The sequence below is a fragment of the Atractosteus spatula genome, chromosome 6 (assembly GCF_055471065.1).
Source record: "Atractosteus spatula isolate fAtrSpa1 chromosome 6, fAtrSpa1.hap1, whole genome shotgun sequence".
Lineage (NCBI taxonomy): Eukaryota > Metazoa > Chordata > Actinopteri > Semionotiformes > Lepisosteidae > Atractosteus > Atractosteus spatula.
Window position 1 is genome coordinate 42,002,182 of NC_142711.1, and position 26,417 is coordinate 42,028,598.

General features: G+C 36.8%; 1 protein-coding gene across 2 annotated transcripts in view; it reads left to right on the plus strand.

Annotated features, from left to right (window-relative positions):
- Positions 1-2,069: 2,069 nt before the first annotated feature.
- The window catches only part of smchd1 (structural maintenance of chromosomes flexible hinge domain containing 1), a 60,598-nt gene continuing 36,250 nt past the window's right edge, over positions 2,070-26,417 (plus strand). The window contains exons 1-17 of one of the 2 annotated variants that reach the window (XM_088918626.1): positions 2,070-3,911; positions 7,616-7,691; positions 10,613-10,771; positions 10,921-11,003; positions 11,102-11,235; positions 11,600-11,714; positions 12,437-12,556; positions 13,146-13,312; positions 13,787-13,877; positions 14,151-14,361; positions 16,681-16,801; positions 17,124-17,307; positions 19,605-19,802; positions 20,467-20,580; positions 23,199-23,305; positions 24,072-24,154; positions 24,801-24,914. In XM_088918626.1, the coding sequence (XP_088774752.1) occupies positions 3,702-3,911; positions 7,616-7,691; positions 10,613-10,771; positions 10,921-11,003; positions 11,102-11,235; positions 11,600-11,714; positions 12,437-12,556; positions 13,146-13,312; positions 13,787-13,877; positions 14,151-14,361; positions 16,681-16,801; positions 17,124-17,307; positions 19,605-19,802; positions 20,467-20,580; positions 23,199-23,305; positions 24,072-24,154; positions 24,801-24,914 (2,287 nt within the window). In that variant the 5' untranslated portion in view covers positions 2,070-3,701. The remainder of the gene's footprint in view (positions 3,912-7,615; positions 7,692-10,612; positions 10,772-10,920; positions 11,004-11,101; positions 11,236-11,599; positions 11,715-12,436; positions 12,557-13,145; positions 13,313-13,786; positions 13,878-14,150; positions 14,362-16,680; positions 16,802-17,123; positions 17,308-19,604; positions 19,803-20,466; positions 20,581-23,198; positions 23,306-24,071; positions 24,155-24,800; positions 24,915-26,417) is intronic. The other variant, XM_088918627.1, reaches the window with a different exon arrangement.

Below are 26,417 nucleotides of genomic sequence, written 5' to 3' on the forward strand. Positions count from 1 at the left end.
AAAAAATACCGAGTGTTATATCAGAACTACGAGAAAATTATCTCGTAATGAGATACTACATTGTCGCGTACTTTATACGATCATCACGCGATAGCACAATTGTCATATAATACCTCCATTATCACTTTCAGTTTTAAGCATTTGAATCGATTGCACGGCACACTAGTTCTTGTTTAAGGATACATCCTCACGGTTATAATTGTGCTCACATTAGGTACAATTTGCAAAATGTAGTTATAACTAAGCCCCAGTAGAAAGTACTGAACATTGTCACGAACACTAAACCCACAGTTCGGATGAGCTATGAATAGTAGCTTCTAGGTGCTGTGATTGCACAATGTAACAGGTTGTTCACTCAAATGATCATTGCTAACTCGTAATTATAGGATTACTCCGGATTTGTATTTCCTTGATGTCAGCAATGCGCTTCCGTACTAAACAAAGCATAAAACGTATATAAGGTATAAGCCTATTTTGAGAAAGAATCTCCGAACAAACGGATCTTTGTTCACTGCACTTCACTAAAATGGTCAGGGTGTAACTTGAACTTGTCTGATGGAAATAGGGTTGCCAAGGCAACCAGATCCGGAACTTAAACTACTGACTCCCATAGAAGGTAACCTGCTACTGACTCGGGCCTGGCTCTGCTATAGGGTGTACGACAATACAAATCTAGAGTGCAACAGATGAAAAGGAATAAAGGGATGAGCAGGTGTGCAATATGAACATGTAACAGCAACAACTGAATTCATACTGTCCAAACCTTTGTATTGGTCAGCCCAAAGCTGTGGGTAAAATCTGGGGCCAAGTGCAGAATTCCTGGCTGCAGGTCCCTAAGACAGACTCACTACTACAAATTTGTTAGCAATCTCTCCTTTCAACACATATGGATTTCAAATGTTGAATACCATGAGTTTATACAAAAGGTGCAAAACTCAAAATAAGTAAGTGTTTTAGATTACAGATGAAGAAAAACAGTTCTGTGCATCCTGCAAGCCTATAGTTCAAACATAAGCAAGTGTCATATTTAAAGCATACTGGGTATACTTTTATCAGACCAAAACATTAACAAACCCAGCAAATTTAGAAAGAAAGATCTGGCAAACCAATAAGATTTCATTTCATAAATGAAAGCTTAGCATGTGGGCAAAGCATTTTCAGCTCTCCTATTCTTCTAGCGTTCAAGAGAATTGGGAGATTTTTTATGTACTTCATACCCACATACTTCAAGAGATTGTGTAATCCTTGTTCTTTTTTAACTACTTTAAAAAAAAACATGGTTATAACTATTGGCTCCTTTTATTCCAAATAATGTATTCTAAAATCTAATATCAACGTATAATATAGCTCTTAACTGACAGGAATAAGTAGTTATCTGCATCTATTGAATTCTCACAACACTACTGATGAGAAGTATCCCCAAAACATGATGCTATCACTATCATGATACTGTCAGGGCTGACAGATGGGAATGGATGTAACTGGCTGATGTGCTTGTGTTTAGTTACAAATGTAATGCTTCGCTTTCAGACAAAAAAATCTATTTTTCTCATCTGACCATGACATCCTCTACCATGTCTCCAATGTTTATCGTATGAGACTTAAGATGAGTCTTTTTCAGTACAAGCTTCTTTCTTGCCTCTTGCCCACACAGGCCAGCTTTTTGTATAGGGCAGCTTATTATTGATGTATTCACAGTGACACCCATTCAAACACAGAACTTTGAATTTGTTTAAACTCACGTTTGGCTGTACAGTGGTATTCCTAACCAGTTTCTTGCTTGACCATTTGCTCAGTTTGGATGGGTGAGCTGATCTACAGTCCTGTCCAGATAGTCAGTGGCATATACAGTATTCATTCTAAATGGTGGATTTCACCATTTAGAACCTCTAAATGGTGAAATGCAATTTCACCATTGGCAAACCTGTTCTGACCTATGCCCTTCTATTTTCTATCTGTTTTGAGAGCTCCTTGATTTTCATGGTTCATTTCATGTGATTTGTATCTTAAAATCCAATATCTGCCAAAACATTGAGAAATACATTAACTCTGAAGTCAAGTTTAAGTATTTTTTATTTCATTCAGAGATACTGTAATTACACCAATTCTGTGACCTTTTAACCTATGATTTCACCCTGAACTGATTTAGAACTGCCTTTTCAAAGGTGTTGTATATGTATGCAACTGGGAATCTGCTAACTTTCCTTAAAAATCTTATTTACATACCATCAGTATTTTTAGTTTTGTCAGTATAGAGTAGATTGTGTTTCCAGATATAAAGTCTTATCTGAAAGTGTCATGATTGCAAGCCTTGGACATCAACAAAATGTGGAAACTGTGCAGGGGGGATAAATCCTTTCATAAAGCACTGTATCTGGCTGAGTGGCAATATATTACCACAGTTTGAATCAAGGAAAGAGGAATTACCTATTAGGTGTTTAGGGTTAAGAAAAACAGGTAATGTTTTCTAGGAATTTGCTAATCTTTCCATCAAATTCCAGGCTGTAATTAATTGCAGAATTATTGGGCCAAAATGATAAGGCACAACCATAAATTATGTCTTTAAGATAGTGTCCCTGGGTTTAGGGCTATTATGGGACATTATCACTGAAGATACTAAATGAAACATTAGTGCAACTTCTACAGCACTGGGAGAATCAAAAAGATACTGGGTTTCACACCATAGGCTGAGCCTTTAGTGATTACAACCACAGAACATATATACTTTGCAGATCATACTAGTTTTCGTATTCTGTACACAGCAAATGCCCATAACAGAAAAATAATACAATGATTGTAATGGATGGATTTTCATAACCGTTTTCTATAGCAAAGCAAAGAACAGCCTAGCTCTGCAAAAATGCAGACAGCTTCCAAAGACAAATGTTGAGAACAACTTAAAATACTGAAACTTAAAAACATGATAAGGTGAAAATAATAAGTCGGTGAAACAATTCAGGCTAAGTTAACACAACTCATTAAAAAACTCCCAAGCATACCCAAGGGCGGTTCAAGTACAATATACTCTTCTATTCAGCAGAACGCTCTAGTCTTGACTTTACTTCGTTTCAAAAGACTGCGTGTAGCGAACAGTGGAAACAAAAACAATGATATTCTAGTTCCTGTGATCGATCCTTGAAAAAATAACAGCACGAAGCATTTTTCAGAGTTTTACTTTTGGTTTCAAGAAGCCAAATAGTTGTAATTCTTCCCCTATACATACACATTTTTTTTAATTCTGTTGTGTATTATATTGTGTCATTTTACTGTTTTATTTCAGCGGTATTAACAGGGTCGAAGGCCATTATCGAAAATCATCAGAGACAGAAAATGACCAAACGCACGAGTCCTTGGTCAGCGCCATGTGCGATTAACCAGTGGGGTGTAGTTAAATATCCACATGAAGGATTCTTGAGTAGTTTTTTTTTTGTTGTTATTCTTCCTGTCAACACCAACACGTGGTACCAGGCAGTGACGTATGGGGTCGGCCTGTTCAGACGCGTTTGGCGGGTTGCGCAGCTGTTTTCAGAAATACAGACTGGCGGGACAATGGCGCAGAATTGAATGGGAGTCGTGCGATTCGGCTCAGTCCATCGTTAAAGATTAGCTAATGCAGAGGGGGATTTAAACACCCAGTTACGCTCCTGCAAGCTGAAGACGAAAGACTCCTTGCTTGCAGCTTCCACCTGCCCGGATAAAACATGGCGTCCGCAAGCAGAAAGCAGGACTGCGACTTCAGTAAGGACTCTTCTCTGCCGGCGGTGTCCTGCAGTCCTGGGCTAGCAGTCTCCTTCGGGTTCATCAGAAAGGTATTCGTGTTTGACTGCCGTGGGCAGAAGAATGACACCATCGAGAAGGTCCTGGAGGGTGGGAATGTGTCCCTTGAGGAGTTCATCGCCACTGTTCGCAAGGTAAATACATCTATTATCACACGTTAAAGATCTGACATGTAGAAGAAAGGCATTCATTTGTTTTTCTCTACAGTGCCGAGTTTATTGCTTCTTTAAAGTTTTCTAAAGCTGACAAGGATGTTATCTGCAGTCGAGCTCCTCATCGCAGCTTTGGAGCCGCACATCATGCGTGTTACTGTTGCAGACAGCTGACTAAGTGGAGAGCGATGTAGTTGTGGGCAAGTGTGTGCAGTCTCGCAAAACTTTGCGAGTAACTTATAGTAGAGATGTTTAATTCAGAATAAAAAAATAGCATACAGTCGCACTGTGGTTCTGTAATAAAATTGAGGGAGTCTGTTGATTGGTGTTGATGTTCAAAGAAGGTTATTTAAATTTCCCCCAGTTTCTCCGACACCGAACAACTTCGAGTTTAATGCAATGGTTTTTTTTAGCACCCCCTTTCTTAGACGTGAGAAATATTATATTTTAATATTCACAGTTTCTTAGTTTAACGCTAAAAGCTATACATTTTTAACGTTTTTCGTGACGTTTTACTAAAAGTGTCAGATAATTACCGTTTTTCCCATTCACAAGAAGATCTCTTCAGATCTTGATGTCTTGAACATGAAGGGGCCCAGTATCCTGTATTCCGTGCTGTGCAGCTTGCGGATGGCGAACGTCTAGTTCTTATTTTTGCCTCACTTGTTGTACTCGGCCACTTTCCAACAGTTATTGACTACAGTTCTGCCAAAAAGGACTGCGGTCTGCTGCTGATAACTCCGACGGAGGCCGTACTTTTCCTTCTTTACGTTTACCTTTCGCTTTACAATAGTATTTGCTAGCGGTACGTTTTTTTTCCCTTTCAGTGCAATTTAAAGTCGCTCGTTTCTTTCTAACTACTGTTTTATACCTTTAAATTATTTGACCTTACTCAGAGATGCACGCCAAAGGAAAACTAATATTGCGAAGACACGTGGGAGCTCTCACGGGCGTCCCTCGATTCAGGCTTGGTCGGCTGGGAACAGAAACAGTTCACGCATTTTCTCTCTAAGCCTGGGATGTTTATATACAGCAGTGGTTTACAACCTTGGGCGTAGGGATCACCTATCTCTTAGGATTTTTTCTTCCATCCAAGGTCTTAAATTGCGAGCATAGTCATTTTGTTTTTGTAGTATGTTAAACACGGTCTGCTGACTCTTGAGTAATGTTGAGAAAGTCGCAATATCAGCCCTGAAACAACGAAATGCATAAAAGAACACACAATACACCATTTGTCCATAGTGTTTAGTGTATCCCCACAGTATCACATACAGGGAATTATAGGAAACTGTTTGCTATCCTTATAAAAGGATACCAATTAACAGTGTTTACAGTTAAGTATGGGTAATCTGTAAATAGGCCTAGATGATTGTGTCAGATGTGCAAGAGGCATTATACACGGAAATTTTAAGAGAGAATGCGATATACGAATGAATCTATTAATGCAACTAATCAGTTACCAAAAGATTATCATACATGGTACTAACTGCGGATAGTGTCAGGTTTCATTCTGAATAATTTTAATCCTTGATTTAGTTTTACAGGAAACTCCTTTAAATGTGCACATGTAATTTGCCTATTATGATTCTGCTTTTCGCATAAGATGTTTTGGACTTCCTGGTTTGTTTTTGGCACTGGAAAGAAGTAGGTATTCTTAATGGTTTATGGGCTTTTGAAATCCACCTCTAACAGTGAGGTTTTTAGCATCTCATGTCATGCAGAAAGTTGAGCACAAATAATACATTTTTATTATAGTGTACTAATACAATATTACTTTTAATCTCTTGGTATTAAAGAAGAATAAGTAATAAAGCCTGTGTCTGCAGTTTAGATTGTTCACAGACAAATTCATGGTGAAGAAACATGAGGTGTATGTGTGTTATTAGTTTCCTGGTGTTTAAATGCTTTAATATGGTATGTGTTGTACTTACTGTAGTACTTCATTTGAAATGGAATAGTGAAAGAAGACAATAACAAAGCTACACAATTTAAAGTATTTATTTTCCAGTTCCTCAGAATCTCTGCAAGTCCTGTCCAGTTGCTCTCAAGTGATAGTTTTCACTGGAGAGATCGGTTAGGTTGAGTGACTGAAGAGTTATGTTGGATGAAAGGAAAATTGGGGAATGTAGTTGTTATTTTAAGTTTTATTATTGCAAGTCTGATTTTATTCAGTTAAATAATTGTTTAGATTTTTTTTAATTTGCATGTAAATATTTCATCCATTTGGACTTTTTTCACAGCTGTCTTGAAAGAACACAGTTGAAGAACTTACTGTGAATAATCTGCTTATTGAAACCACTACTCTATTTTATCTTGGGATGTGATGTAGCTTACCTTGTCAGGTCTTGCTTTCTGAGGAACTGGTGTTTTTGAGACCTTAGTATCTGAATAATTTTGTTGAAAATTAAGCTTTTATGGGACAATCCAGAGTCTGCATTGGTTGTTTGTCTTTTAAGCTTGGGGTCAGAGCACAGGGTCAGCCATTTATACGGCACCCCTGGAGCAGTTGGGGTTAAGGGTCTTGCCCAGGGGCCCAACGGAGTAGGATTCTTAAGCAAATCCCACAACCGGCAACCTTCCAGCCCCAGGCGCAGATCCTTAGCCACAGTACTACCCTCCGCTCCATGCAGTCAGTAGTCATACATATGTACTGTATGTAGTCTGTTTTGAAATCAACACTGGTTGCATGCACACCAGAGCATCTGTATATGTAGTTGATAGTTTAAAAACTAGATTAGCTAAATGATGCAATTATATTTTTGATTTTGGCAGTGCAATATTCTAAGGCCAAGTATCCCATAAAAAATTATAGGGATCCTAGAAGGTTGCTGATAAGCCCAATAGCTACTATTTTCCTTGAGATGTGAGCCAAACCATATGGTTGAAGTGCTTGATCAGTTGATGAGGAGCTAAGTAAACAGCACAGTGTCAGACCATGTCTTGAATCTTGTTTGAGTTTTACTGATAAATTTAATTTAAAATTAATTACAAAGATGGGTAATGTAAAAATTACTGCTCAAGTGACAAAGTTCAAAGAGCTCTAGAACAAAAAAACATTTGGTGTGGAATGTTATTTTGTGTACCATTGGACCACAGTGTGGGTATTGTATTTAATAATGTGACAGATGCATAATCAAATTAAAATCTAACTTCTTATTCAAACTGTATAGTATGTTACTAATTGAATATTATTTGATTGCATGGTTTTGTCTGTGTCTGTGGTGGATTGTCTGAGAAAGAAATGCTGATGAAGTTGTGGAGCTTGTGTAACTTGTGTAATAGGCAGCAGATCAGAGCTATGCTTGTGAGACATAACTAGTGTGAATAACCAGCTGTGTAAAAAAAGCTGCACACACAGTCAACAAACATCAAAAATACTGTAGATGTGGAGAGAGCTTATCTCAACCTATAGTCACTTCCTTACTAAGTTGTGTTTGTATCTTTGTTTCGTATTTCCTTATAGTTATTTTTCCATTCATATTACAGTAGGATCCAAACTTTTATCCCTTTCCAGCTGTGATAAGATGACACTGACCTGTGTAACGCATACGCTGTGGTAATTATGTAATTGTATGATATGAGAAAATGATAGCAGACCTATGCCAACACCTTTCTGGTTGGAAAGTTGTTTAAATTAATTTAAAAAATATCTTCTTAGACATAAGTTTGTCTCCCCTGTCGTTTAGGAGTTCACAATTACTACAGAAGAAAAGTTTGTCTTGACGACAACAGCCAGAGAAGCGGTTAATGACCAGATTTTCAGTAAGTATTATTTGCATAATAAATGATCTCTTGCAAGTAAAATAACACTTTTATCTTTAACACTGAAAATTCTGTGTCTTGGTACAAACTGCCTTTATCAAGTGTCCTGTAAACACAAAATGTTCATTAATCCACTTTCTGCACGTTTGTATGTTCTTATACTATACATTTCTGAATTCCTATAGATGTAGTTTTTCCACCTAGTAAATCCCCCCACTTGTGTCCAGTCTTAACTCTTAATATTCCAAATACACAAACATTTATCAGGCTCACATTTTGGCATGGGTTTCTGCAAGATCTCTCAAATGTTTGACATATAGAATACACAGAATTCCCACAGAAATATTAGGATACTAAATTAATAACATTTTAAAATTGTCTTCTCTCAGTTGCTGGAACAATAAAAATGCAAATGTCTTGCACTGTGATTAGGTTTTGACTTGCTGAAATATGCGCAATCTAATAGTGGTTTCCCAGGTTAGTTGGCATTGTGGCAAAAAAAAATGTAAATTCCAGTATCTCAGATTAACCACTTTGGTCATGTTTAGGAAGTAGATGACTTGCACAGACAGACTGCAGGTTGTAAGATCAGAAGTAGTTGGACACAATTATTGGAAAACCCTGACCCTATTTGTAAAACTCTTATGCATTGAATATCAGTCTATGCATTATTTAATTAACATAATTTTGTTGCATGTCAGGGTTGTACTAGTTATTCAAATGGATTACACATAAACACTGAGAATTGTATTCACTCTTTGGTTCAGTTAGAGGTAAGTTTTTAGTTTGTCCTTGGAAAAGAAACTGTATAATTTAGTCACATATACTGAACTTCATAGCTTTGAGTGTGAGGTTACTTACAGTGGATATAAAAAGTCTATACTTATTGAAATTGCAGGTTTTTGTAATGTAAAGCCAGAAATCAAGATCAATCATGTTAGACAAGAGAAAAACAAATAGTTAATTATTAGGAAAAATAATTTACATTAAAAAAACCTACAACACCCTGGTTGCATAAGTGTGTACACCCTTTTATAATGGAGGCTGTAGCTGTGTTCAGAGTTAACCAGTCACATTCAAAATCATGTCCAAAGGTAAGTGGCATACACCAGCCATCAATGAAAGTGATTCTCATTTACCCCAAATAAAAATGAGCTGTTCCTGTAAGATTTCTTTGAAACATTCGTGGTTGCATCCTACTGGAATAGCCACAAGGAGCTGACAAAACGTCTACAGGATCTTATTGTTGAAAGATACCAATAAGGAGAGGGGTATAAAAGAATATCAAAGGCATTGGATGTACCATAGTGATAGTGAAGACTATCATCAATAAGTGGAGAAAATGTGGCACCACAGGGACATTGCCAATATCAAGATGACCCTCCAAAGTTGATGACAGGACAAGGAGAAAACGTATGAGGGAGGCTACCAAGAGGCCTACAGCAACATTAAAGGAGCTGCAGGAATTTCTGGCAGGTACTGGTCACTCCTTGCATGTGACAACAATCTCCCATATTCTGCACGTCTGAGCTATGGGGTAGGGTTGCAAGACGGAAGCCATTTCTCACAAAAAAGAACATCCAAGCCCATCCAAATTGTGCAAAAAATACATTGTCACCCCAAACCATGTGGGAAAATGTCTTCTGGTCTGATGAGACAAAAATTGAACTTTTAGCCTTAATTCTAAAAGATATGTTTGGAGCAAAGACAGCACAGCTCATCATCCAAAGAACACCATACCTACTGTGAAGCATGGTGGCAGCATCATGCTCTGGGACAGGGGCTCAAGATAGATGGGATTAAGACTAGCTCCAAATATCAAGATTATTTGCCACAAAACCTGCTGGCCTCTGTCAGAAAGCTGAAGATGAAGAGAATTTCACTTTCCAACATGATAACGACCCAAAGCACACATTCAAGTCAACCAAGGAATGGCTTCAGAAAAGGAAGATCAAAGTCTTGGAAAAGCCCAGACCTCAATCCCATAGAAAACCTGTGGAATGACCTAAAGAGGGCTGTGCACAGGAGATCCCCTGGCAATTTGAAGGAGCTTGAACTTTTTTGCAAGGATGAGTTGGATAAATTGACAGGGCTCACACCTGCTTAGCTTCAGTGGATTGCCAGTTGTGAGTTGCAGGGTGATATGGCTGCTGGCAGATGGTGGATGCTGCACATTGGTGGTGGTGGAGCGGAGTCCCCATTACCTGTAAAGCGCTTTGAGTGGAGTGTCTAGAAAAGCGCTATATAAGTGTAAGCAATTATTATTATTAAATTGTAAACAAGCAGGCTTGTGAATACATCTCTTATAATCCAATAGAAATATTGTTCTTGATTGTTTTGCTGACAAATACTACTTGTTGACGGTGCATGCAGATCATGTTGGAACATTTCTGCAGTGAATTGTCTGCTGCACAAACTGATGGAAGTTGTGGATGATCTTAAAAGATGTCTCACTAGTACATATCATCATCTTGACTATATATATATATAATTTGTATGTTATGCTTTAAATGTGAGAAAATTACAGTTAACTGATACTTGGCAGAGGTATTTGAGAGTTTGAATAGTTTTTTGGGGGGCTTACATACAGTAGGGTTGTAATCTTAAACCTGCGTAAATAACCAGATTGGTTTTTAACAGTGCTGATAAGTTTTATCCTTATTTCCGATTTGTGGAAGTGAATTAAAGGGACCATCAAAGGGGCGATATATTCTGACACTGTCGATGTGGTGCCTGAGGAGAACTTTCAGAACCAAATGTATTTCCTTGGTTTATTTCTTTTTAAGTAAATACAATTCCACAAGACAAAACCATTTTCGTTAACTTTCCTAGGCTGGCCATGTCTTAAGGCTCAAATCCAGAAGAGTGTGCGTCGTACATGAGGTGCCAGTGACAATTTTATTTGTATTTTTATTTTGCAGAAGAGCTCAAAAATGGGAACACCTTGTATCTACTTAATTCTGTTGATCAGGTTTTGCCAGTGGCAACAAGAGAGCGTATTGAATTCCTGCCGCACTATGACACCCTTGTTAAAAGTGGGATGTACGAATATTATGCAAGCCAAGGGCAGAAGTCTTTACGTAAGTATTAAAAAAAAAAACTGCCTTTGCAGTGATGGTTATGTTTGATCGTTCCTGACTTTGCCAAGTTTCGAAGATGCTAAAAGATTAAGCTGGTACAATTACGGTTTATGCAAAAACTAACCATAACTGTGGAATTTTATTTGCAGCTTATGCCTTTGCTGAGCTGATTGACAACTCTCTGTCAGCAACAGCATACAACAAAGGAGTGAGGAGCATAGACATTAGGTTGGTAAGTACAGGTATTTTAGTCTCCAGCCATTACATTGGATTTGAAATATCTTTTCATTTGTTATTAACAGAATGATATCTGTTTTTCACATCTTTCAGATGTTTGATGAATCTCAAGGTAAACATGCTGTAGTCGTGATTGATAATGGGAGTGGTATGACATCAAAACAGCTCAACAACTGGGCCGTTTACAGGTTGTCCAAATTTCTAAGGAAAGACAAAGAATTTGAAAGGTTTGTGTTTAGATTTTAATTTTTACATTGAAAGTTAAAATTACATCAAACCAAAACCTTAAAATAGGTTGCCTTAAATTAAGATAAGATCACTTTATTGGCCATATACAATTTCTTGTATTAGTAATTTGTCTTGTCGCATACCTCAACTTGCTCTCCATGAGACACACAGACAGGAGTAGGATTCCTCTGCCGGCCGCGGGATACGAACCAGCAACCTTCCAGCCACAAGTGAAGATCCTTAGCCAAAGAGCCACCGCACTGCCCGGTTATTATAAATTAATCCGATTAGATGAGTTCAGGCGTACCTGGATGATGTTATCTTGTTTTACTGAAAACTAAATTTTTTTTTTTTTTTAAATAGTGACCATGCAGGATATGTTCGTCCTCCTCCAGTGTCTCGCAGTTTGAACAGTGATATATCCTACTTTGGAGTGGGTGGAAAGCAAGCTGTATTCTACATTGGACATTCAACCAGGGTAACTAAGGAATATTAAACTTTATTTATTGTTACATTCAGGCTGAATGCTGGGCTGCACATGAAGGTTGAGTATAATAATTACAGTTATCTTTTAAGACTTTTTCAAATGGGATATAAACCATGAAGTATAGATATTTGATAATTAACACCTTACAATTTCTTACTAAAGCATTTTGCTTCATTAAACTTAGTGAATAAATCAAAATAAACACAGCAGTATAAGAAGTATAGTTAAATAATTAGCCACTATACTTCTTTCCATGCACCTTTGGAGAAGTGTTTCATCATGCCACCCCAGCATTTGACATGCATAAATGTACAAAGACCTGGTGTTCAGCATTTGACTTAATATCTCTATTTATGACTTCTACTTCAAGGTGCTTAAGAGTGGCTTGTATCACTTAACATTTAAATAACTTTGCTAAAACTTATCAAATGCATACGCTTTCTAAAAGCTAGAGAATTGTAAATGTGTATGAAGCTTTTTCATGAGGCAGACACCTTGTTTAAATATATGAAACTGTCTCAGTATGTGAAGGAAATGTGTGTTAGATTATAAGAAAATAAATTCTTATGAAATTTACAGATTCATTTGAAAAAAGCGTATTGCAGTCTTGGCAATTAATTCTACTTGTGTCAAATTATATGAGCCTAGACCTGGGATTTACCACGCATGCGGATATATACTGTAAAATGATGTAATTTCCCACTGTTATTTAGATGATCAGCAAACCACCCGAATCTGTGGATGTTCATGAACTTATTCTCTGTAAGGACGACTTTGAAAAAAGAGAAAAGAATAATGAAGCAATATACAGTGGCTACATTCGAAACCGAAAGGTAAGCGTGTTATAATCGTTATCATGAACATTGGCAAGACCCACATGAGGGAGTTTCCCAGCTGCTCACTTCCCTAAGACAACAACCGAGAAGAGGCCTGACAGAAAATCTCAGCTGTTTGATTAGTTGAATGTCTCGTCATTGTAGGGGTAGTGCTGCAGCAGTCCAAGATGTTACATTCTTGCAGTATTATCCAAACCTGAGACTGTTTTATTTATGCCAAATTTTGAGGTTAAAGACTTGGTGTTTTCTTTTCCCTTCTAAAGTATTTTTTTTAATTTGCTTTGCATTTTTCTCTCCAATAAATGTCACCTTCATCATGTCTTTGTTCTCAGTTAAAAGGGAGTTTAATATTTGCATTTTGGCCCCTCGGTTACATCTTAAATAGATGTAAATCAAGAATGGTAGGCCCAGTCTGTGTGTAACTTGTTGTGGAGTACACCACAGTGGGTTTTCCTATGTTCCCAAGCGGTCTGGGTTTCCATCTGTAATCAGTTATTGTGCTTTCCTACACTCAGGTGACACTTTATTTTTTAGTCTGATTTGTGTTTCATTTCCCTTAGTGTTTAAATTAGCCATTCTTCTCCAGCCAGGTGATTCATTTCACATTACGTCTGATGATGAGAGGTTTTTACACGGTATTATCATGGAGGAATCTGGAAAGGACAGTTTTACAACAGTAGTGATAACTGGAGTTCTGCAAGATCATATCCACTACCTGAAAAACCACTTTCATCTTTGGACCAGAGAGCTTGCGTGAGTTTGTGACTATGTGTGTTTTTGTTGAGGTTTTTTCAAGCTATGTGCATTTTAAGTATGTAGACTTAAAACATTTTTTTTATAGAGATAGGTTTCCCTTCTACAATCTACAAATTTGCCACCTGGTTATTACTTTGTGGGTTACTGGTGTACACATTTATTCAGTTGAATCCAGGCTTAGCATCTGGAGCCTGGGTGGACATGAGCTGGTAGGACTATTGTTGGTTGGTTGCGCAACAGTGACCTCTTTGCAACTTGCTGTTTGCCTATGTTTAACATTTTTTTTCTTGTCAGATACCCCTTTAGGCACTTCTTACTGCATGAAAATTTTAGATCACCTTAACAGATAGCAGGTTTGGAGGAAAGCTTCATGGGTTTTTTTTCCTAGAGAGTTGGTACAAACAGTGATTAACAATTTGCAATTAAACTTTGGGGTGTATGAACTTAAAACCACGTTTTCCTTTTTTTCAGGCATGTTTACCATTATTATGTTCATGGACCCAATGGAAACAATCTGAATGCTACAGTGAACACAGGTGTTGTACAGAACATTGACATTCAGGTACTAGGAGTGCAGTAAAACTTCTTTGTACAAAATTTTAGAAGAGGTCTGTTACTCAGTTCATTTCCCCAAAATTAGCAAAAACTTTTTTTACCATTAAAAGTGAATTGAATCAGACCTTTAAGCTACATTTTTGAAAATTTAAGTGCCATAAAAAAACCTCATGAATCTTTTTAAAGACTTGAAAGAAAATGCACAGTAGAATTTTAGTGTGAGAAAGTGTCTGTATCAGCGGGCTGTGGATGACTGAAAATATATACTTTTTTTTCCTAGATCACCATGTTTGAGAAGGGAAAAGTTCCAAAGATAGTTAATCTAAAGGAGATAAAGGATGATATGCAGACTCTGTACATCAGTTCCTCAGTTGACAGTTTTGAGTTCAGGACACGTGTGGAGGATGAAGGGGTTGTTGAAGGAATTATCAGATATCACCCTTTCCTTTATGATAAGGAAACATATCCTGAAGACCCATGTGCAGTAACAAGTAAGTGTAACATGTCACATATATCAGTGGTTCTCACACTTTTTGGACCAAGTACAACCCCTGGTCAAACTAAAGCATCCACTTACCACCTACACGTCATCTTCTCATAGGAAACAAACCAACTCTCTGTTTTTCCAAGAATCTCCAAGACCAACCTGAGCACGCGCGCATACAAACTCAAACACATATAAGAAAAATAGCACTGAGCACTTAGATCATTTGGATCATACCGCCTTGTTGCTGTTTTCCTTGTACCCGTTTGCTAACACTAGCAGTGCTGTCTATGTCAGGCTCAGCAGCAGAGCTAGTGTCGGTGGCCGATGTATAATCCTTCTCATTCTCAACAGATGTGCATGATCTAAGTTGGCGTCCGTACTCTTGGCATCTATTCCTTTCAGCCATGACAGAATACTTGAATGTGAGGTATTCATTTTCCATCAGTTGTTCTGTTGGCGAATGTGGCGCTGTTGGAGAAATTTTTCCCCGTTTCCCCTTAAAAGACAGTCAGGAGTCCGTCTCAGAAGTTAAAAGAAGTTATTTCATGCGCATGGGAGTGAAACACACAGAGATACTCTGTATTTTTTTCAAAGTAATTAACCAAGAACAGTCCTTAAATATTTTTCTATCACTCTTTCCTGTGCTCACAAGGTTGGCAGTGTTCCAAAATCACGCAAATCCTCCTACCTTACTATTTGCTAAAGATAACTTCTTTTAATACGATTGGTCACTTAGGTTCGTAGCACGCATTCCTATACAATGGTATAGAATTCAATAGTAGCCCTTGTGCACGCTCAAGTATTAGTGCGTGCTGTATCAACGTAGCTAAGTACTTGGACTACGTATTTGACACATAAACTAATTTTATTAAAAAAGAAAATATGAAAACCCGTCTCAAGCTTTCTGAAACCGATTAAGTAAATTACAGGTGAAAAATCGACAATTTTTAATTGTTAAATTTTGAAATTCCAATTTTTCAGTGCACACAACGAATTTCCAGAGTCATCTGGCTTCCACAGTTTGAGAACCATTGATAGATAAAAAATACCTCATCAAATGTATATACAGCATGTTTATTATTCTCTCTGCAGAAGTCTGCAATGAAAGTTCTTAAATTTGTCATGTACAAACTTAAAACAGATTATTATTAAATTAGTAATATAGTCTAACAGGATTAAAATTAGGTAACAGTTGAGAGGTTTCTGAATCAAAACATAGAACAAACTGAATGCTGTAGTTTATATATTTACGGCTTTAATATCTTACATGGGTGTTGCAGTATTGGATTAAATTCAAATTGGATATCATCTAAATAGTCAAACTGTTCAGGAAAGTAGATGAACAGAACATCATAGATTTGATTATATGACCTGCAGTGCTCATTGAGTGTAAACATTTGCTTTTTTAAGTTGGATCAGATATATGATTAAAACAAATGACTATAATCTTAGAGATGATGTAGGATTCATAAACATCTGTATTAAATTACTTTTGTGCAGTTGCAACTACTTTGTTTGTGTTAATTTATTCTTTATTATCTCCAGTATGGAATCCTCAAAAACCTGTGAATTACATGCAGAAACCTCTTTAAGAATTCCATGCATTGCACATTGGCCCACACATTTAGCAGTGTTTCCTTTTTTCCCCACTATCCAAAAGGAGGTGGCCCATTTTGTTTCTGGCTTCACATATTCTCACCAGTATTGTAAATGCTGTCCATTGCACTCTAGTCTTATAGTTTAATTTTTGAAAAAGCCACAGTGTGGTGATGTGTATTACCATTGTGATATAACACTTGTTGCAAGTGAACTACTGTTACTACTGTAAATCAAAGGAACACAGTGCTGCTATTTCAGAACGAGAAATATTAGAACAGACTTGTTTTCATACTTCTTTGCTCTACTGAAATGCATTTGTTTTTTTTTTACGCTTAAGTACCAGACAAAAATCATATGACCTGCTATGTGAATGGCGCATAACTTTAATACAGTCCTGTGTTCAGTTTTCAGGACATTGTATATCAGCAGTGTTTTGTTTACCCCAAAATGCTTAGGGTCTTCTGTTTAGGCAGATCTGTAAGCCAGTGTATATTCAAGTAAGAATTTTCATCTTAGATGCACTATAGTTCTATACTGTAGATATATGTAAATATGTATATCTAGATCCCATAGATGCAGTAAGGGGATGTAAATAGGGCTTGTTATATAACATTATGGTGTTATAAATGGATTTATTTCCCTTTTTACCACATTTTCACCAAATTACTGTACCTAACTGTAGATTAAAAAATGGAAGCCTGGAAAGTTTTTTTTATTTCTTTAGAAGCACCTGAAGTTGATGATGAAGAAGACTGCATCATCATAAATAAAGAAGCGCGGGGCAAGAGGCCTATATTTGAATGCTTCTGGAATGGACGGTTGATACCTTACACAACAGTGGAGGAGTAAGCAGCTCATGATTATTAATGAATGAACGTAATACACTATTTAATTTTCCTGCTGTTACATTAATTTTCAAGTTGTTACATTCAAAATTCATTCCTTTCTCAGCTCTTTCATTTGGTTAAATATTTTATTAATTGAACTATGTGTTAATGTCATGAACTTTAATGTCTCTTTATGTTAATTGTATACAGCTTACCAAAACCTTCGGTATCAGTAATTCATATGAAATTTGATAAAGACGCTTTCTGAAATTGCATGAGGAAGAGCTGTCAGGTGAAAAACGTGCATTATGTGAATCCGGTTCTGTCTTTATCTTTTCAGCTTTGATTGGTGTGCCCCTCCAAAGAAGAGAGGGATAGTGCCTTTGGAGTGTTACAACAGGATTTCGGGTGTTCTGTTCACCAATGACAGATTTCAGGTGAGCACTAACAAGCTCACATTCATGGACCTGGAACTGAGACTGAAGGACAAGAGCACCATCTTCACCCGGGTCTTGAATGGACAGGTACGTTTACGTGAATATTTTTATTCACTCATATTTTGAGTTAATATGGGTGCTGAACTATCACCATTTAAATTGTTTTGATCCTGACCTTGTAAGACGCATATATAAGTAAATACACTTGTGCTCTGCCTTTGGCAGTAGATACATGAATCTGGTTTTAAACTATGTACTCAAATACAAATACATTTGTAGTAATACCTTGGTATAAAATGTAAAAGCATTCCAGGAGATTTGTTTGTATATTAAATAGCATATTATTAAAAATTCAAGTTGTAACACAATATTTGCAATTGTTTGGTGGGGGTGGCAGTATGTAAATAATTTTTGAAGACACTGTAATGGTTATATTTGGAATAAGAAGCATAAACTTATTATCCCTAATCTTTTATTTACATTGATTCCTTATCAGTGGTGGTTGAATAATGTATAACTTGATGTAATTTCATATAGAGAGTTTTATTACATTAAAACACTCTGCAGTATTATATATATATATGTTTGGCAGTTTACAGAATTTGTACCTGTACACTAACCTGAAGTCTACCTGTTGGAAGGGTTTTGGTTGGTATCCATCACTACACATCCCATTGGACTTTGTGGTCACTGTCACTTTTTCAAATCTCAGGCACCACCTGTCCATGGTTCAAAGAGGTTTAGAGGAGATGGTACAAGATTCAGAGTCAGGAAGGATTTGATAGAGATTCAGATTGCAGGGTTTTTTCATGGAGTTGGTTGTCACCTGCATGCTGCATGTTTTAAAATGGTCATGCGATGAAAGCAACTCGTTAGCGTTTCCCTTAGTGAATGAGAACTGTAAATGCATCAGCTTTGCACTTAGTTTTTTTTCACCAAGGTCAAACATTTGCCTTAGGGTGAAAGGATAAATATCCAAATTATGCGATTTAAGACATTTTCATTCTAAGTGCAATATCTTATCCCAATGTTAGAAATTGTTTTCTTTTAACACTACAAATTTGCCAACGGGCATGGTCAATTTTATGAGGTGGCAGACAGATTAGTTATTAGGCAAGATGGTAGATTTTGTTGTTTTTCTTATTCTCGTTGATGCAATGCAATGTTTTTTGCATCTGTTAGTTCCGATTTTGGACAGGTGTGAACAGGCTCTGAAGATGTCTGCATACTAACTGACATGCTGTTATATTGTATTTTGAAAGAACACATGTTAAGGTGTGCTCTGTGATGAAAGCAAAGACTTGATAGTTGTGAGGGAACTTGTAAAGCTGTCGGCAAAGATTTGGATATTCAACATTTGGATCTGGATATCTTTTTTTTATTGATTTTACATTTGACTTAGTTTGCAAGACACAAGTCAGTTTACTTAAATGAAAGGAAATGGAACTAATATATATTGCTTACAATAGGCATAGGACTTTCCATAATATCATATTAAGGCTAATAGATGACCAGTAAATGGAAAAGAGTTTTGCTGTGTTGTTTATAGTTTTTTAACACAAACTTATATCAAAATTCTTTTATATTTTGCATTAGATTTTAAGACAGAAAAGATTTTAACGTTTCACTGTCTTTAAAATGACAGTGGTAAATTAAAAATGACTGCAGAGACAGTATGATCCACAATAAAAATGAGTCATGAGCGTCAATTTAGAGAAAATCTTATAAATTAAGTTTTTAAGTAGAATATATGATAAGAACTAAATTGCCCTGTTGTTGTGTTCAGGAAGTAATAATTGTTTACACTTATATAGCGCTTTTCTGGCCACTGCACTCAAAGTGCTTTGCAAGTAATGGCGACTCCCCTCCACCACCACCAATGTGCAGCCCCACCTGGATGTTGCGACGGCAGCCATAGTGCACCAGAACGCTCACCACACACCAGCTATTAGTGGGGAGGAGAACAGAGTGATGAAACCAATAAATAGATGAGGATTATTAGGAGGACATGATTGGTAAGGGCCAATGGGAAATTTGGCCAGGTTACACCCCTACTCTTTTCGAGAAACGCCTCGGTTTTACATCTTATCCAAAGGACAGTGCCATTTTACAGTATAGTGTCCCCGTTACTATACTGGGGCATTAGGACCCACATAAACCTCAGGATGAGCTCCCCCTACTGGCCCCGCTAAGACCTCTTCCAGCAGCAACCTTAGTTTTTCCCAGGAGGTCTCCCATCCAGGTACTGACCAGGCTCACACCTGCTTAGCTTCAGTGGGCTGCCAGTTGTGAGTTGCAGGGTGATATGGCTGCTGGCAAAATTTTTACACATCACAATTTTAAGATGGGCCCTGCTGTAGGTAATGGTTGTTTTGTATTAACAGGAGCAGAGAATTAAAATTCCCAAGGAATTCACTCAGTGGCTGAAGGAATGCCATGAAAAATGGGACAAGCAGATTAAATTTTCTGGTTTCAAAGGGATAATAACTAGATCAGATGTTTCAACAAAGAAAATGCAGAGCCCTTGGGCAATATACACGTCAATTGACTGGGATGGGAAAACATTTCAAGCAGGTCAATTGGTAAGTATTTTCTGCATAACAATTTTTGATTTATGAAAACTAGGGGAATGCAAGATATTAAGAAACTTGTTTTTAAGTTGTATAACTATGAACAAGTAAATGTTAATTCAATTCTAAAATAATAGGTGAACCACACTTTGGCTGTTGAGCCTTCTTCAAGTGACACATTTAAATATTTTTTTTAAACTATTTAAATTGTTTAAAAATGCATAAGCAGTGTTCACAGTTTTCAGTAGTATTGCATTGCAGGCATACTATTATGATATTACATGTTCATAGGTACTACACTCTTGCCAGCGATCACCAGAGAAGTCGGTGATGGATTATATCTGAATTAACCAAATTGAGATTTTGAATTTGAAATGTAGAGTGAGAATGTTTACTCCTCAACAAATTACTTTATTTTTAATATAGCAACATTTGAACAAGCTTATTGTAGTATTTTCATTCTGACTTGAGTGCGAGTAGAATTGCTTGTAATGTTGAACTTCTGAAAAGGCTGATTGAGCAGTGTGATTTTAAGTCTTGATCACAGCTATTGAAATTAAGTTTAGGCCAGGCTGTTTCTACAATGAATGATGTAGCTTAAAAATGTTGGCAGAATCTTGGCTATAAAAAACGCAGAGGTCTGCAAATTAATGCAAAGGTCTGTATTATTTCCTAGGTGAAATCGATCAAAACCCAGCCAATTTTCTGTGGCAGTATCAATAAGTTTCTGCTCTACGGTGATCATGAAGGAGATGTGTATGCCACTGGAGGAGAAGTACAGATCTCCCTGGTAGGATTTCATACTTGTAATTGTGCACTTGTGTGTGACATGAGTGTGATTCAGGCATCTCAAATATACCTGAAATTCAGCACTTCTGAACCATGAAAGAAGGATTTGAGGCAAAATATCACACATTGTTTTTCAGATGACAGTCATTTTTGAACATATCCAGGCTTACACGAGACTTCTGATTTAGCACACTATGGACACAATCTTGTTGTCTTTTGGACTTGCTGATGACTTGACGTGATGTTAAAAATACACAAGAATGTAATTTAAGGATTAAATTTAAGGATTCTAGGATATAAGAATCCATTAAATGCCCAAATTCCCACTTTAAATCACTAGATATCAGTAATCATTTGAGACAGTAATGTGAAAATATGCTTTGCATATGTAAATGTATTACGCTGGAGGCACTGCTGAGATTAGCAAGCAGGCAGACAGCAAGCAGGGAGTGAGGCTGTGTAAGGACTATCTTTAGTAAAGGTAATGAGATAACAGGTTTGGCTGGTTGGTGGAAGACTGGCAGAGAAAAAATTAAGGAAAAGAATCTCCACTAGATCAGTGCTTGGGAAGCTAGTCAGGTGTGTCACGGTCAGAGACTGAGCTAGCTCTTAGCAGCTCAGTGTCAGAGTGCCAAACCAACTGAGAAAAAACTTTAAATAGGCTGATTAATTATGTGATCTATTGGACGATTGACTGCCTAACTGAAAAGCAGGTGGCCCGATATCATTTGCATGGGGCCACCCGGAGACTCACTGCTCATGCGAATGTTGCCCTTTCTTGTGGTAATGGGAGCCTGCAAACCACTTTTAAAACATACTCTGTACATTTTACTCTTATTGTGGTCTGAAATGCACTCATCAATACTGATTGTTTCTAACCCTTAAATATAAAAACAGTTTTGCAGTTCCTCTTTAATTTTCTGATTTCATTATGTTAATTGTAAAGTACATTTAATGGTTCAAAATATATTACAGTATACTGTACATGTTCATGATTATACTTTTACAAAAAGTGACACAATATTAATACCCTGTACATTAAAAAATAACATTAATATATCAAAAGTCCATAATAGATGGTTTAACAAATGAATAAGGAAAGTATTTTGTAAAAGATGTGTAATAAAAGGTAAAAAAAAAGCTGTTATCTCAATGCTGTACTATGCAGGGCAGGTTTTTTAAGATGCTTCTTGTTAGGGTTTTGTTTATTCTTGTGTGAGGAATATGGTTGTAAAAAGTTTCAGATATTTGCAAGATGAAGAATAGGTTTGTTACAGTGTGTAGTGAAATATGCAGAACCCACAACCAAAACATCAGGCATTGGTGCAAGAATCTTATCAAAGTAGGTCATGAAACATTACTTAACGAAACTGATCTAAAATGGTATGAACAGCAACACTTGTGCTGCAAACGTCAAGTATGGTATTTTATTTTCAATACTGTATATACAGTATACTGTACAAAGGAACAAGTAATAGGTTTATTCCATGCTGAAAAAAAGAAGAAAACGCAACGTTTCGGTCATGGAGCCTTCTTCAGGTGTGAGCAGAAAAGGTATTACATTTCAGGCGAAATCCTTTAGGGATGATGCTGTATGTCAATGACATCTGTAAAGGAATAGAAGGTGGTTAGAAAGCCTGGTCTTGGAACAGATAGCTGTGAAGAGATGGAATGCTGGTTTAGTGAGAGAAGCAGGCAAGTGGCCCAGGGAGGAAGGAAAGGTATGACAAAGAGATCTAGAAAAAGATTTGGAGGAAGGCATAGTGGGTCGCAGCAGGTGTAGGCTGTAGTAGTTCAGGTGGGTAGCTGCGTCAGCATGCGTAGGCTGCAAAGGAACAAGTAATAGGTTTATTCCATGCTGAAAAAAGAAGAAAGAAAACACAACGTATCGGCCGTGGAGCCTTCTTCACACCTTTTTTTCAGCATGGAATAAACCTATTACTTGTTCCTTTGCAGCTTACGCATGCTGACGCAGCTACCCACCTGAACTTATACAGTATACAATGCAGGTTGAGCATTCCTGGTCTGCATTATGTTCTTATTTCATATCTTTATTAAGGTACCTGATATTTTGGAAAAAAAACATTGTGAAGGAGGTGGTAACATCCTTTCTGCACGCTGTTATTTTAATTCTCTTTTTTGTTTCCCATAAATATGGCTGTTGTCTTGTCCAAACAGGGCAGTTCAACAATAATTGTATTATTATAGAATATCAGCACAGACAGTGCATTTTCCTAATATTGTGCAGCTCTGTTAAACAGCAGGTTACTTAAAGCAAATGTGAAACTTCTAGCACATATCACACAGTGGTTTATTGCTCTCCAATCTTTTTTTCACCTACAGTATTTATTAAGAATGTACACAAATCTTACACGGGCTTAGGGTGGAAGTAACAGTGGTTATTTTTCTGTTTTAGTAAAAAAAATAACTTTGTGGTCTACAGGGGTTATTGTTTATTGTTTATTGTGAAGTTTATTGTTTGTGTTTTATCCAGAAAGTAGAGTCTGGAATGTGAAGTGGCACACGTTTGATACTACATAATTAAGATCATAAAAAGACTAGACTATTTATTAAAACTATTCAAACAGACTAATTTGTTTTTCTCTCGGGTCTCTGCAGGAACCCAAGGCACTTTATGATGAAGTTAGAGTTATTCCAATTTCAAAAATTGATAGAAATGTTCATATTACTGTAATTAAGAAGTACCTCGAGGATGAAATAGCAAGGTGAGTAGTGTTCTTTTGGTTATTAGGCTTGTGAGTGTGGACGCCTGTAATGATTATAAGGACTTTTCTTCATCTTTTCAAGCTTCCAAGATTATAATGAATGTAAACATTTTTTTCCATCCAAATTTCAGACTGCGTATGCTCACACACCAGCATTTGAGCTGACAGGTATAAACCAACACTGTTTCTTTTCGGTAAAGCTTGTATTTAATACAAGCTCTGAACTTTAAGGGCAGTGTTCTTGTAAATCACTGAGGCCATCTGACCCAGGTTTTCTCTGAACTTTTAGTCTAGACAAGTTATAGGTATAGTACAACTGTCATTAAATCAAGATTTAATTTCTGATTAGCCTAATATTTTCTTTTCAAAATATTTAATTTGAAAATCTTTTCACATATAATTGGCACATATAATTCCTGGAAAAATAGTCATCTTGTTTCAGGCGGCGTCTATTGGGGAAAAAAATGGTTCACACTAGCAGTTCCAAACAAATACAGAATTCAGACGTTGACAGACTTTCTAAATGACCATTTCTACATGATGTTTTCATATAAAACAAGATGTCTATTTTAAACACTCCTTCTTTGCAGAGAACACACATTGCCTACACTAGGCACCTTTACTGGTACATTGCTTTTCCACAGTATTTCTTGGATAGTAGTACTGTATATCCCTAGAATCTCTATTAACAATGGTCATAGTATGGTTGAATTTACTAAATTCTTATTGTGGTTTGATAATACTGTACTCATTATTAACCCCCCAGGCTTCCAGATCGCCTGTCTGTCACATGGCCAGATGGAGATGAACTGGTTCAGAATGACGTTCGTTCTGCTGGGACCCCTATAGGTAGGTTTAACTTTCTAACAACACTTTTAATGTTGAACTGTGTTTCAGTTTTGGTGAAATCATGAGTTGATTTGATTTATTTTTTCTAGTTGTTTTTTTTCCTGTTTTCTCCTTTTTAAAAAATATTTAGCAAATGATGGCAACGTGACAGTACTGCTTTGTTGAGCCAAACCCAGATGCATGTTTTGGAAGTAAAGCTGTTTAAATGTTAATTGACTTCAGTATTCTGGTACAGATTTGTTTATGGCTTTTTTTGCAGTTCATTGGACTTTAAATTCTTTTTTTTAAATTGGAACCACTAGTTATTTTTTCAAAAACCTCCAGATTGGGTTTTGCTGCTTTGCTATACCATTACCATCTCTCATACCTGCATGGGGGCAAGAGAAATATGCAACATTTCCCTTCTTATTTCTATACATTTCTGTGAGCTGTCCTTTTTCATTCCATTTTGAATCTAAAGTTGATTGATGTAGCTAACTCGCAACACCTGAAGCTCAATGGGATTATTTTGTGGTCACACAAGTAGGGTGATGCATGTAAGGTGATCAAGTAGTTAACTGCACTATACCATCCTGAACCAAGCTTGCAATTAAACCAGTGAACAGTTTTAACTTTTTTTTTCTGTGTGTTTTTTTCTTAACTTCAGGAGCAATGAGGATTGAAATATTGAACAAGAAAGGAGAAGCAATGCAGAAACTTCCTGGGTCCAGTCATGGTTCAACAAAGAAGCTTTTGGTTGAGTTGAAAGTTATTTGGCACTGTGAGTATTCATGATATACCATTGTAGATGCTCACCTGAAAAACCCAACATAATGATTTTCTTTCAAGGATGTAATTTTAAGGCTTACAACCTGCTGTGTTCTACATTTATTAGTGTGGATGTTTGTATACTTCATTTGTTAAGAGCAGGAAATAGTCATGTTTATTAAGCAAAAGGTAAAGGCTAGTAATTTACTGACAATGATTATTTTCCTATGTAGCTAATTAATGTTATGAATGGGTCAATATAAGATGTTAATATTATGTTGGTATTTCAAAATTCTTCAACAATAATCATACACTATGATATGAAAATTGAGAATACAATGTATTGCAAGCGGCAATCATCAGTGGCCAAGACAACTTCCTTTTTCATGGCATTTTGTGATGCAGCATATACAGTAAGGGCTCAACATCTGCTATTTTAACATTCTTGACTTATGGCCGAAGGGGTCTTGTATGGAAGAAGAGTATGATAAGATGAAACCAAGCTGTAGGTTGTTAACTACAACTTTCAGATTAGCAGCGCAACAGGCAAGAATCGTGAGATGAATCTAGCTAGCGAGTGAGCCTCTCGCTACTGACTGCCAAGTACCCCACTACCCAGGATTTGAAAATCAGCATGGTCTTGTTTTTGTGTTGTAACTAACACTCCAGGTTCTGTGTCGGCAGCATGGGGAATGACAGGCTGGAGATGAGTTTACAGGCCTTCTGACAGTTTTATTGCCCTTTTCATTACAGTGGGGAGTGTAGGCTGGATGCAGAGGAGAGATTAATGTTGTTTATTTTAACTGATTACTTAAAGCCAATCCATTAGTACTTTAATAATCATATAGTTGAGTCCAGTATGTAGTACATATATACTATATACAGTAGTATTAAATTGCGCAACGCTGTAGAGGTAGACGTATTCAAATATCTATTCAAATTTGGCAAATTCTTTGCACAAACCTCGTAAATGTCAAGACCCTACAATGTGTGTGTACTGTATATATGTAAAATAGGTAGGCAAATTATGTAAATATTGGCCTCAGCCTTTAAACCATTTCAGTTACTACAGTGTTAAGAAAGCAGAACTCCAGCCTGCTTAGTAATTATCGCCCATAAGCTAACTTGCTGTCTGTTGCTGTTCGCTTACTATAAATAAGATATATAATCCATTTCAGTCTGGGTTTAGAGCAATGTATAGTACAGAATTTTTGTTAGGGTTAGTAATGATGTCTGTTGACTGGTCTATCCATTCTTTTCCTCTGGACCTTAGTATTACCTAGTGTCACAACTAGTTTTAAAGCATCACTTGAATCAGATGTCAATGTAGACTGAATAAATCTTTCTATGTTTTTCTGGATATGCAGTAGATTTTGTTCCTTTCTTATTTGCCTGAGGTCAAAGTCTCCTGGCCTAAAACCTTTACATAGAGCTGATTACACATTATTGTGCTAATGGATGGTTGACATATCTCTGACCTTAATTATGATTAAACAATATTAAGGTTTGATGTCCT